Raw genomic sequence first — 12,081 nt, 5'->3', positions numbered from 1 at the left:
ATTGATCAGATCCCTTCTCAATCTTCTCCAGCCTAAACAGGTCCAGCTCACTTAGTCTTTCCTCATAAAGTCAATGCTCCATTCCCTTAATCATCTTTACACAGGACCCTCTCAAGAAGCTCCACATCCCTCTTGTACTGGGGAGCCCAGAACTGCACCCAGTACTCCAGGTGCAGCCTCACCAGAGCTGAGAGGCAGAATCCCCTCCGTTGACCTGCTGGCAACACTCCTCCTGATGCAGCCAAGATCCCATTGGCCTTCTTGGCCACGAGGGCACACTGCTRCCTCATGGTTAACTTAGTGTCAACCAGGATTCCCAGGTCCCTCTCCATGGAGTTGATGTCTGGGGTTATTCCTCCCCARGACCCTGCACTTGTCCTTGTTGAACTACACGAGGTTCCTCTCTGCCCAACTCWCCAGCCTGTCCAGGTCCCTCTGGATGGCAGCACAGCCCTCCGGAGTGTCGGCCACTCCACCCAGCTTGGTGTCATCTGCAAACTTGCTCAGGGTGCACTCCGTGCCCTCATCCAGGTCATTGATGAAAAAATTGAACAGCACYGGGCCCAGTACTGACCCCTGGGGGACACCACTGGCTACAGGCCTCCAACTGGACTCGGCCCCATTTATCACCACCCTCTGAGCTCTGCCAGCCAGCCAGTCCTCACTGTCCTCACATCTAACCCACACTTCCAGAGCTTCCCCATGAGGATGTTATGGAGGATGGTGTCAAAAGCCTTGCTTAAGTCAAGGTAGACAACATCCACGACTTTCCCATCATCCATCCAGTSAGTCGTCCCATTGTACAAGGCTATCATCAGGTTGGTCAAACACAACTTCCCCTTGGTAAATCCATGCTAACTACTCCCGATCACTTTTTTTCATTCACATTTTGATTCCAGCTCTTAATTCAACAAAGCTAAACCAAATTGACTTTTGGATATAGGAGAGTCACATAGTGGCTGTGGAATCAGGAAAGTAAAACATGCAGAATTTCCATCTGTATCTCTACAGGCGATTGACAAAATATATATAAAATAGTTCACTGAGTCTGCATCTAGCTAATTATTTTGAGAGCAAAGTTAAAAGAGCTAAGTTTTCAAGTCAAAGAAATAGGAAGTGCCAGACTTCCTATTAGCCCCAAGCACTGGAAGTTCTGCTCTGCTGTACTTTGACCTTGAGCTCTCTGTGAGGCAGGGTCATGCAATTAAATGGCAGTGATATTTAACCATTAGCTTCCACATACTCAAATGTGCATGTCATTCCTCTAATACTTTCTTAGAGTGCAAATCATTGATTTATGTTAAAATAAAATAAAATAAAATAAAATAAAAGAGCAGGATGGCTCCTCCTTAATGCATGCAAATGTAGTAGGATGTCCTTTATAGCATCTTCAGGGAAGTTTAACCTCAAAACTTCACCACTACAAGTTGACTTGCCACACAAAGACATTTAAGGGGAATCTCAATACAGGGTCCTACATCCCAGCAAGGGAAAACCAGTGAAAAAACRTTTGTGCCACAGCATTAGGAAAGCTCCGTGAGTCCCTGCCTCCCCAGCAGTGAAGGCTGAAGGCTTCTGTCATTTGCAATGGCCTAGGTGAAGAGCCAGAAGGGCCTGAGACAGACTTCTCTCTTGCCTTGTCTCAAGGATTGCAGCATGAACAGGAAYGAGGAGGCCATGTGGTAGATCATCATGTAGTTAGGAAAGAAACCAGGTATTGTTTTTTCTCCTTTCCATTGACAAGAGAATTATTCTTCGGCACCCAAACACAATGTGTGTGCTGCCTGCCTAATTCTTTAGACATTAATATTTGGTTGATGCAGTGCCAACCTTCTTTCTCCCTCAGCAAAACCAGCCATGGCAGGGAATAAAAAGGGATTTTTAAGAATTTTCAACTCAGCTAAACCTGATAGGAATTTCAAGGAAGAAAGAAAAAAAGAGCTGTACAACTGGGGGACTTTGTCCCTGTCAATATGAGGGACTCTGCAAATGGCAGGGGAAAATCTTAACAGGTTCTCCAAAAAAAAGGGYTGCAATTACTTTCCTTACTGGAAAGTTATCCGGCAATGAAATTAAACTACCCTACCAGATTCTCTGTAATATCAATATAGTCAGTCTATACCTACAGTACTTGGCTAAAAAGCRGAGAAACATCAGACCACAGACTCTTCAGAGAAAAAAATATTTTGAAGCTTTCCCTTATTGCTTTAAAACAGAGCTGAAGTGGGAGCTAACAATTCAGCAGAGGTCTGATGCTTGCGTTTATTCTATAGCAGCGTAGTAAATGTGGCTTCTAACACCTTATAAAATGACAGTCATTATAGGTATTCCAACTTCCTCTTTCTAGTAGACATTACAGACCACTAATTCAGGGATAGTCATAGCTCACTTACCCTGAGGTATTGTGCCTTTATGTTCAGATTTATTTTTTACTATATTGATGCTTAATCCCTCTTAACAATCCCTCTTGAAGTGCTTGCTCCAATTCTTAAATTAAGCTCACAAAAAAAAAAAAAAAGAATAAATTCCCCCCTTGTAATTTATTAGTGCTGCAGGAAGATGCTTTGTGCTTCCCTTCTCACTGTCAGATGCAAGACCTAATACTAGTGGTTAATACTCTGTGATGGTAAAGCATTGGCTTAATAATGTACTGCTAACTAAATGCTAACTAAAGCATTTGGTATTTAAGAATTTCATCAACAAAACATTCTTCACTTTGGTGAACCTTCAGTGAAAGTGAAGAAAAGTGTCTGAGAGTTCTGTGCTAAAGGTAAAACAGCACATGTTTGAAAAGTGAGCATCTGCAATACAAGCACTGCTACTGGACTGGTGCTTAAAAGCTGCTTAAAAAAACAAACAAACAAACAAACAAACAAACAAAACCCACAAACCCTTTACTGTATATGCTATGCCATGCTATTATATTAATGAGTCATGCAGGATGGAAATGGAATTAAAAGTAATTAGCCATAATTTTTGTCTCATGTAGCAGCATGGAGAAAGTAAAATGCATTTAGGGTTTTTTTCTCCAGAGAAGGTAAGTAACTTAATTGAGATGAGAAATTGTTTATTCCTGGAGCTCAGTTTTCCACTACCAGTTGTCACGGTAACAACTTGGTTAGAAATGAAATGCAACTATTTGCTTTTTCTATCAAATGAAAGGCCAACAGATTTGTTCAGAACATACTCAAATGGCTTCTTAAAAGATCTGCAAAGGCATGCTTGAAGTGTGCAGGGCCTTGGGGCATGAAGGTGGGGCCTGACACAAACCATGGCTTTATGAAGTCCCGCTGTGGTGCGTAAATGCAGTTGTTCCCAGCAAAGCTGCCAGGGAAACCCGGCTGCAATTCCTGGCTGTGCTTCCAGCCTGCACAAGAAACTTTAGGAGTGAAGGTTTGACACTCTCAGCCACTACATGTGCAACCAGCAGATGGTGCCACAAAACGCACCAATTCGTGAGCACCAATATCCAGCATCTGCAACCGTGAAGCAGCAGAGCGCGCGCAGCTTGCTGGTGCACGGGCACCCCTGCCCGGAGTCCTGAGCTTCTAACAGTGCCTTCCTCGGGTCTTTATCTGACCTTTAATGCATTTGAGGTTGCACTTCTTTGTTTAACTGCTGTCCCAAACAGCAGTCTCCTGTAAGGTCTCCTAATGTTCCTCTGTTTCAGTCATCACTGGATTCACCACTTCCAATTCGGTCTGACGCTGACTTTAAGGTGAGCCAAGCGAATGCTGCAGTCAAAAGATCTGGTCCTGCCCTCCTTCCAGTTCCCAGCTATATTCCTACCTCTCACCTTGTCCTGGCCCTGACCACTCTGTGTGTGCCTGATAAACTGGATGAGGAACCAAGTCAGCAGGGGGAAAGACACATAAGGCATTTTTTCCCTTCATCATTTCCCTAGGCATTCAGTCATTCATTCATTTCCCTAGGCAGTCTAATGAGTCCTAGTGCTGTTAGACAAGAGAGGAGGCAGAAACATGAAGTAGGGAGAGGAAGGTCCCACTTTTTGACAGCCACTCTATTTCAGTTGTCTCACAAAGATTTTTTGGCCGCAGACAACTGACCTGAACCACAGTACTTTGCAGCCCCCAACACACTGAAAGCTCTGCTGGTTGCTGAGGCTGATAAAACTCAGACTGCAAATGGAGATTCAYTGCTCTCCTCAGCAGCCTCTACACTTGTGATGGAAGCTACAGCACCAAGTGCTCAGCGTCCTGTCAAATCCACTCATTTGGACTTTGGCCTTGCGAGTTTCCAATCTGCCACTGGRTCCTTCCTTCATATCTGCAAGCCCAATGTTTCCCCAACACACTCCATCAGTGCTCACTGTAACTCAGCAGGGCAGACGTCATCAGCAATACACTATTTATCTACTTAGGAACACAGTGCTCTGGCTTTCTGATCAATGCCCTTGGAGTCTGCTTCCTGATGCTTTCCTAAATGCCCTCCCTGGAGGGTAACCTGAACGGGGCAGTAGTGTTCAGTCTGCTCTCCATTGCTGAGGCAGTGGTGCCCCAGCTCTCTCAACACAACAGTCTCCTTTCTAACTTCAGAGGAGGTTTGTGCTTGTGCTCACAGCAGTCCCAGCCACTAAAAGACAGCATAAAAGAGCCAAGGCTTGAGGATATACAGGCTACCTTCCCAGCAACTGAAAGGAGATGGGACAACCTGTCTAGTTTCACTGCCACTCATTGCCTCTCTATGCACCGTCACATGGTCATTTTGTAGCTTCTCAGTCTAACAGCATAAAATACCACATAACTATTGGTGCATTTTCCACAGGTTTTCTGTGAGAAAAAAAAAACACAACTCGTACCTCCCTGGGCGGGTCTGTAGCTGTGGTTCAGAGGCCAGAGGGAACGTGATGTATAAATGTGTAAATGTATAAATGTATAAATGCTCAGGGCCCATAGCAGTTCCAGCTGGGGCTCTGTGGATCCAGGCAGCTCACGTGTGAGCCGCACGAGTGTGCAGCCACACCAGGACTGTCACACTGTGATCGCCAATAAATTCAAAGCAGAGGGATCAAGACTGCCTGTCCTCAAAAGTGTAGGCAACTGCCCACGGGAAGAAGGGATGTGTTTGCAGTATTTGAAGCAGAASTGTCAGTCACAAGGCAAGAAAGTCCTGGTCTAAATCCTTTAAGAAAACKTAAAGAACTAAACCCCACACCTACTCAAACGTTAGTTTTTGCTGGGACAGGTTGGAGCTGCAGTTTCATAATGTAGCTATTTGTTCACTGCATGTTCTCCGTTTTCCCATCACATGGTATGGCAGCTTTTGAGCTCTCCCARCCAGAGGTGAATTTGTATCGGCAGTCTCCAGAAGAAGACTCGCTTTCACATCAAATCTCTGTCCTTCCCAGAAAGTGAGTTTACATAATCCCAGTCTTGCTAAACAGTATATTGACTTAACATGCCTGAAGAGAAGACAAATACTTCAAGTTTAGTTTCTAAATTCCCAAAGCTACAGGGAATTAAACAGCTGATAATGCTTCAGCAGTTCACAGCTCCCACGGTCAAGCAGAAGAAACGAGAACAGATGAAAATGAAATGAAATGAAATGGATGAGACAGAGAGTTTTGCAGAAGGGGAAGAGAATCAAAGAAACAGTTTAGAACTCCCTAGTTTGATGTGTGATCAGATTTCATGACAGGCAAACCAGCTGTGCCTTTGCACAGCACCCTCTCCTTTCTTCATACATGTGTCCCTCTAGCATCTGTGTGAGCTTTCATAACTTAAGTGGAAGAGTTTGACACCTTGCAGTAAAGGTAAAGCTGGCACACAGACATACTGTCAGAAAGAGTGCAAAATGAGGGCTCAAGAGTGGAACTTGCCTCTATTTCTATTCCAACTCTAGTGCATTTTAAGTGCTGTGAGAACTCACTATTGTAAATTAAAATCTAAAGTCTCCAGATCTCCATAAACAAAGCAACTATTTGCATTCATGCTTTTTAGTAAAGATCAACAGGTCTCCATTGATCTTAGGCAAAATATGGATAAATTCATTTTATCTTGTCTCTGGATCAGTTTTTACAACATTTGCATTTCACCACCTCCCTCCTAGTTTCTTACTTGTGGAGACTTAAGAAAACACTTGATTATGGTTTATCTATATAATAGACCTCTGAAAACCCCAAACAATGCATAATGTACTCTGAAATAATGGTTCCTCCTGCAGAGGAACATCTTGGAAGAACTTAAGTCACACAGCCCTTGGTCAAAGTTTTTATTAAATCTTATAGCTCTCCGTGGCAGWAGAACAGGGCTCAAATATCAAGAGGACACTACAATGCATATGCAGCGCAGTTCTAATATGTAGATTTATGCTGTCCCTTCATTGCAACACATAAAATCAGACTCTCTTAAAAATCGCTTCCTTTTAAAGCAAGTTCAGCCTGACCATGAATTTCACTTATACAGAACTTGAGCTAAGAGGGTGTAGCAGTCATTAACAATAAAGTACAAAAGGGTCATTATCAAAGACTTCATCTCTATAAAAACTCTAGAAAATTCTGCTAAGGTCATGCTTAAAAGAAATCCAAAAATGTTCCTGAAATGGCAATAAATTTAGCCTCCATCTAAACCTCCTTACTCTTTTCTGTTGGTGATAGAATTTTAGAAGGGAAATCTAATGCCTCTCTAAATGTAGCTGAACTTGAATTTAAATCCATCGAGACTGTATTGTTTTAGTTTTTGTTCAGTGTCAATGCAAAATCCTGCATCTGGGATGGAATAACTCCATGCAATTGTTCAACTTAGGTAGCAGCTCTGCAAAAAAAAAAAAAAGAAAAAATACTGAAGTGCTTGTGAACCTGCTGAACATAAATTAGAAAAGGACCCTTCCAGCAGTGAAGGCCAGTTGTCTAGCTCGTATTTCAACTGGGCTCCATTAGCAAGAACATACCCTGTAAACTGGAGGAAGGGATTGTTCCTCCCTGATGAACACTCACAAGGCCACATCTGAGTACAGATTTTAATCCCTCTCCAATGCAAGAAAGACATCAGCAAGACCAATGGAGGGCCACTAAGATGAGCAGGAGTCTGTAGAACATGATGTACTAGGACAGACTGAAGGAAAGAGACTTGTTCAATGTGCAGAAGGGAAGACCTAGGATGAGATCTTCTTGCTGCCTTCAGCTACCTAAAGAATCACTATAGAGTAGACAGATACAAAGGAATGCCCAGAGAAAGGATAAGGGCAAGAGTCCTACRTTGCAGTTTCACCTATACATCTTCTGATGTTCTCATTCCTGATATCTCCTAGCTCTTTAGCTCTGATTTAGCTGGTAGTTGTCTCTTCTCATAAATCTGTCCTAATGTTGTGTGTGAATTCTATTCCAGGCATCAAGACCRAAGAACAGGTCTTGTAGTCAAGCAGAGACTTCCCGTGAGCCCGGGGCTTCCCTCAGAACTTTCAGATATGTCAGACTCTCTTTTTATCCCATACTATAGGAAAACGTTACTGGTCCATCTGCCAGTATTGATGTTCTCTGATTCTTGGTTAAGGATGTAAAAAGATGATACAAAGCAATTTGTCTCCACAGCTTAAAATGTTTGCCCATGTTTTAGCTACCTTCCTGACCTCCCCAGAAAGTTCTTGTAGACGATTTCCTCACCTCATGAGTGGACTTTTTGTTGCTGGCTATCTTAGGTTCTGCCTGGGGATAACTACAAAGCTAAAAATCATCACAGCACTGCACATTCAATTCTTTGAATTGTTTCATTTGATTCTTCTTTTTTTTTTTTTTTTTTCTTGAAGGTGAAGAGTGCAGCTGAAGGGACCAATGCCAAAATTAACTTAACATAGTAAATTACATCTGCATTATTTTTTAGATAAACTAGTGCTATTTTAAATCAAACTACTTTTCCTTCAGTGTTTTTAAGTGCTGTGCTCCAGAGCTTTCTATTAAACAAAGTGTTTTTAAATGAGTCTTAAATAATTTAAATATCTCGTTTTTGAAATAAATCCCATTCCAGGAACAAATTTTGTCAATTCTATGCCTTCTTGAAAAAAAAACAGAACAGAAAAAGTATTTTATTATTCCGTCTGAAGTTTTATAAGAGCAGGAGAAAATGTGCAATAATAATGATCTCCATTCAACAGCAGGCACACACTGAGAAAAAAACTATAATGCTGTCATTTGTCTTAGCATCCCTCCCAGCTCAAATGAAGTTAAAAATAAAATGAAAAATGGGAGACATTTCTTATTCTGAACTGTGGTGAAGGAGGCTGTTGTATTTGTTGGCTTCAGCTAGCAGTTCCCCTCCATGAAGGAATGGGTCTGAGGTCTTGGTATCAGCACCTTGATACTGCAGAGATGAAAGCAAACACAACCTAAGTTCTCCTTATTAAAGCATTAAGGTTTTAATGCAGACCTAAGCACTCTGACCTGTCAGATATATGGCCTTTCTTTGAGAGGAGGACAATTTAGTGCCATTCTCCATCACATATTCCCCCAAAGTCAAAGTGCTAACAGCACAACACAGGAAGCAATGAAAACAGTTGGTTGAGATCTGTGGGGGGGTTGAGATCTGTGGGGGAAAGAACTCACTGAATTGTTACTGCTCCTTCTGAAGAAAATTAGCTAGATAAAGTAGAGGAAAACTCTTGAATTACTAATACAGCAGCAGTGACAGCATCATCTGCATGACTCACCTTCTTTTGATAAGGTCTCACCTTTATTACGAGACAAATTGGAGATGTCCTTACACTACCACCCCTACAGACTTCCCCAGATATGTCTATTAGAGAAATTAGGTGATGTACATCTTTATTTAACTTGATTTCATTAAGAAGTTCCTTGTTAGATGGAGGAATAGAATAAGATGATATCCATAAGCACATACTAAGGATATACCGTGACAGGAAAAGAAAAGGTCATGCAGCTATTTATGGTTTGATAAAGAAGAGGTGACTATAAATGTATGGATGAGATCTTATTTTTCTTTCTTTTTTTTTTTATTAAGAGTGTTAAAAATACATATGATAATGTTTGAATAGGATACTGTTCTTTGATTTAGGTAGCAATATAGTTTCAAAATAGCTAAATAAAGTATGTGAAAAGAACATAAAGCCAAAAGAGTGAAAACTGATGAAGCGAACACCTTGAAATATGAAAGGGCTGATGCTTGTCTCTCTGTTTGGGATTCAGCCTCTGCAGTAGCATAAATGTCCTTTCGAAGCAAARATGTAACAGGTTTGGGGAGGAAAGGTGTTTGAGTTTGAAGGACACACTAGAAACAGGAGTTACTGTGGTGCATGATCAACCCTTTGATGGCAGGTATATGGTCAGGTCTGGGTTGTGTCACTTGGTAGGCGCCCTTTCATGCAACCTCTAATCAAAGCCTCCCACTCTCTCTGCTCTTGTGTGACATTCTATCACAACCCACTTCCCTGCTAAGGACAGCAATGGCATTGTCAGTTTTCTTCACTGTTTGGTGCATTCAGGATCCTGATTATGCTCACAAAGCCTGTCTGCAAATAAAATAAAGGCTGGTGGCTGCTGAAGTGTTCTTCCTTTCCTAAGCAGGTATTAATTTATGCAGGCCCCTCATTACATCATTTTACATCACCTCAGTATTTGGAGCTCTCTGAGAGGTGGGTAAGTGGTTGGCAAAATCTCTCGGTATTGGCATGTTGGGCTTTCCTGTCATTTTATTTGCCAGAAGACATTTCTCTAAGAAGAACCATAAAAAAAAAAAAAAAAAAAAGCTGCTAAACCAGAAGAAAACGCCTTTCTGCTAGAAACAACAAGTAATCAAAAATGAAAGATGACAGAAAATAGCTGTACTTACTATATGCCGTGCTGCAAACACTCCATCAACTATTGCACAACAGAACGCTGCTACCACGCCAAAGCTGATAAACACGATGGATGCTACTAACTGAGAAGAGAAAAACAGATTGAGTAATGTTTTCAATATAATTAAGTAAAATGGTTATACTCTTTACTCTTATTTTCTTGAATGATGTTTTCCTCTCATGTCATTCACATGGTGTCAGTGCGACAGGATGCTAATCATGAAGGAGAAAAAGGCAGAAAATTTTGATGCTGATTTGATATACAGTCTAGTCTACTAGGGAGAATTAAATCTTTCTAGTAAAAATTAAGTCAGATTAAGTGAGATTAAATAAATCAACTTATTTAATAAAACAGCAATGGTATCCATAAGAAGCATGGCAAAAAGCTATATTCCTGTTGGCTCACATCAGTCTCTAATGCTACTGTGACAGTAATGCACAAATTTAAAGACATTGCAATGAGTTAATAATTAGCTTATCAGCCTTCAGAAATATTTTTTGCTCAAAATCATTTATGATGCCTTATGCCATTACAAAATCACAGAATCACAGAAAAGCTAAGTCTGAAGGGATCTCTGGAGATCACCTAGTCCAACTCCCCTGCTTGAAGCAAGGTCAACTAGAGCAGGTTGCCCAAGACTGTGTCTAAATGGTTTTTGAGTATCTCCAAGGATGGAGAACTCACAACCACCGTAGGAAACCTGTTCCAGTGTCCAGAGAGTCATGGAATAATTGAGGTTGGAAGCRACCTTTAACGATCATCTAGCCCAACTGCTCTGCTCAAAAAAGGTCACCTCTAGGTGCTTTAGCAGGCTGCCCAGGATCATATCTAGCTGGATTCTGAATCTCGCCTAGGATGGAGGCGCCACAACCTCTCTGAGCAACCCGTGTTTGAACTCTCTTATCCTCACAGTAAATAAATTTTACCCATGTTTAAATTGAACTTAAGTTCCATTTTATTCCCCTTGACACACTCCCTTCAAATATTTAAATGCACYGATAAGATCCCCTTCCATATTCTCTGTGATTTTGCTATACCCAGTAATAATTTCAGAATATCCTGTTTTCTCAATATCTCCTTTCTCTTTCCTTTCCACTAAAATCTTTTGGAGACTTTTTCAGTCACCTACTCTTTTTATCAAGCCACCTACTCTTTTTTTCTAAGTACTGAAATAAGCAAATAAAGGTTATTAAAAGTAAGACACTGTCTTTTTGGACACTTGTAAACATCTCTTATAAAGCTTGCATAGCCCTCTATAAAGAGGGTACCAGATTTCATCTCAGAGCAATTTATTATAGAAGTATTATCAAATTAGGATTGTAATACTGACAATATAAAGTCAATATAGAATCAATAGGTGACGCAGCATTAGTATTTTCCCTCAGGAAATGCATATTGGGCAAGTAAGAAATTATGGCCTTAGAACATATAACATTGGGAAAATGGCTCAAAGGTATATCAAACATTTGGGAAAAAGAGTTCTCAATGACTCAGCAAAAAGTATAGCTTAAAAGTAGATAAATCAAAAGAATCACAGCTCTCAAATGCTATTTGATATACCCTTTTAATCCTTTTTAGCTCATAAGGCAGAYAAAATGGGCAACCTCTGTCTGTAGGTCATATCGAGCAAGCAGCACTGCCCAGGGGTTGCCACTAGGGATGAGGAGCAACAAGCAAGTAGAAGCAGCTGAAGCCAATATTACTGACTGACCTGGTGAACCAACTCCATTCTTCAGTGAAGAGGTGGAAAGCCTATGAAAACACTACCAACTGTGTCACTCTTCAAACTCTGCTATCTCTTGGCTCTCCTGCCTGGTAGGAGAATCTGCCTATCTGAAGATCTTGGCAGGCAACTCATAGGATCCAGAAGGTTGTGTGTTCCTTGTAGAGCACCTTCCTCCCTGCAGAACAGTTTGGGCCGCACTGCCCTTTCACCAGTACATTTGCTACAGCACTGTTTTCCTTATTTGAAAAAGCAGAAGTCTATGAAACTTCAGATTAAGTCATTATTGTCTGATAGCCCTTTCTTTTTCTGAGGTCAGAGCAGTCAATCAGAAAATTAGTGGGCTTAGCCAGGTGCTTCTGGATCACTTGAGCTCAAGATGAATTTATTGGAAGCTGACCTCAGGATGGCTTTCCATTTCACACATGAACAACTTATTGATGATTTACAATCCCTGATCCAACATTTTCCATTCYTGGAAATTGTTTAAATCCCCTAATAAGAGTCTGCTGGCCTTTCAGGTTCATCATATAGCTATAAGAGATCACAT

At 41.2% G+C, this 12,081-nt stretch overlaps 1 protein-coding gene across 1 annotated transcript in view; it reads right to left on the bottom strand.

Moving 5' to 3' along the window:
• TMEM255B (transmembrane protein 255B) overlaps nucleotides 1-12,081 on the bottom strand; it is a 66,772-nt gene that overhangs the window by 25,930 nt on the left and 28,761 nt on the right. Inside the window, exon 4 of the mRNA XM_026046190.1 lies at nucleotides 9,801-9,890. Coding sequence (XP_025901975.1) covers nucleotides 9,801-9,890 — 90 coding nt within the window. The remainder of the gene's footprint in view (nucleotides 1-9,800; nucleotides 9,891-12,081) is intronic.

This window comes from Nothoprocta perdicaria, unplaced genomic scaffold (genome assembly GCF_003342845.1).
Source record: "Nothoprocta perdicaria isolate Ctin4 unplaced genomic scaffold, notPer1 scaffold_426, whole genome shotgun sequence".
Taxonomy (NCBI): Eukaryota; Metazoa; Chordata; class Aves; order Tinamiformes; family Tinamidae; genus Nothoprocta; species Nothoprocta perdicaria.
The sequence above is the reverse complement of the archived record's forward strand: the minus strand, read 5'-3'. Positions and strand labels throughout refer to the sequence as shown.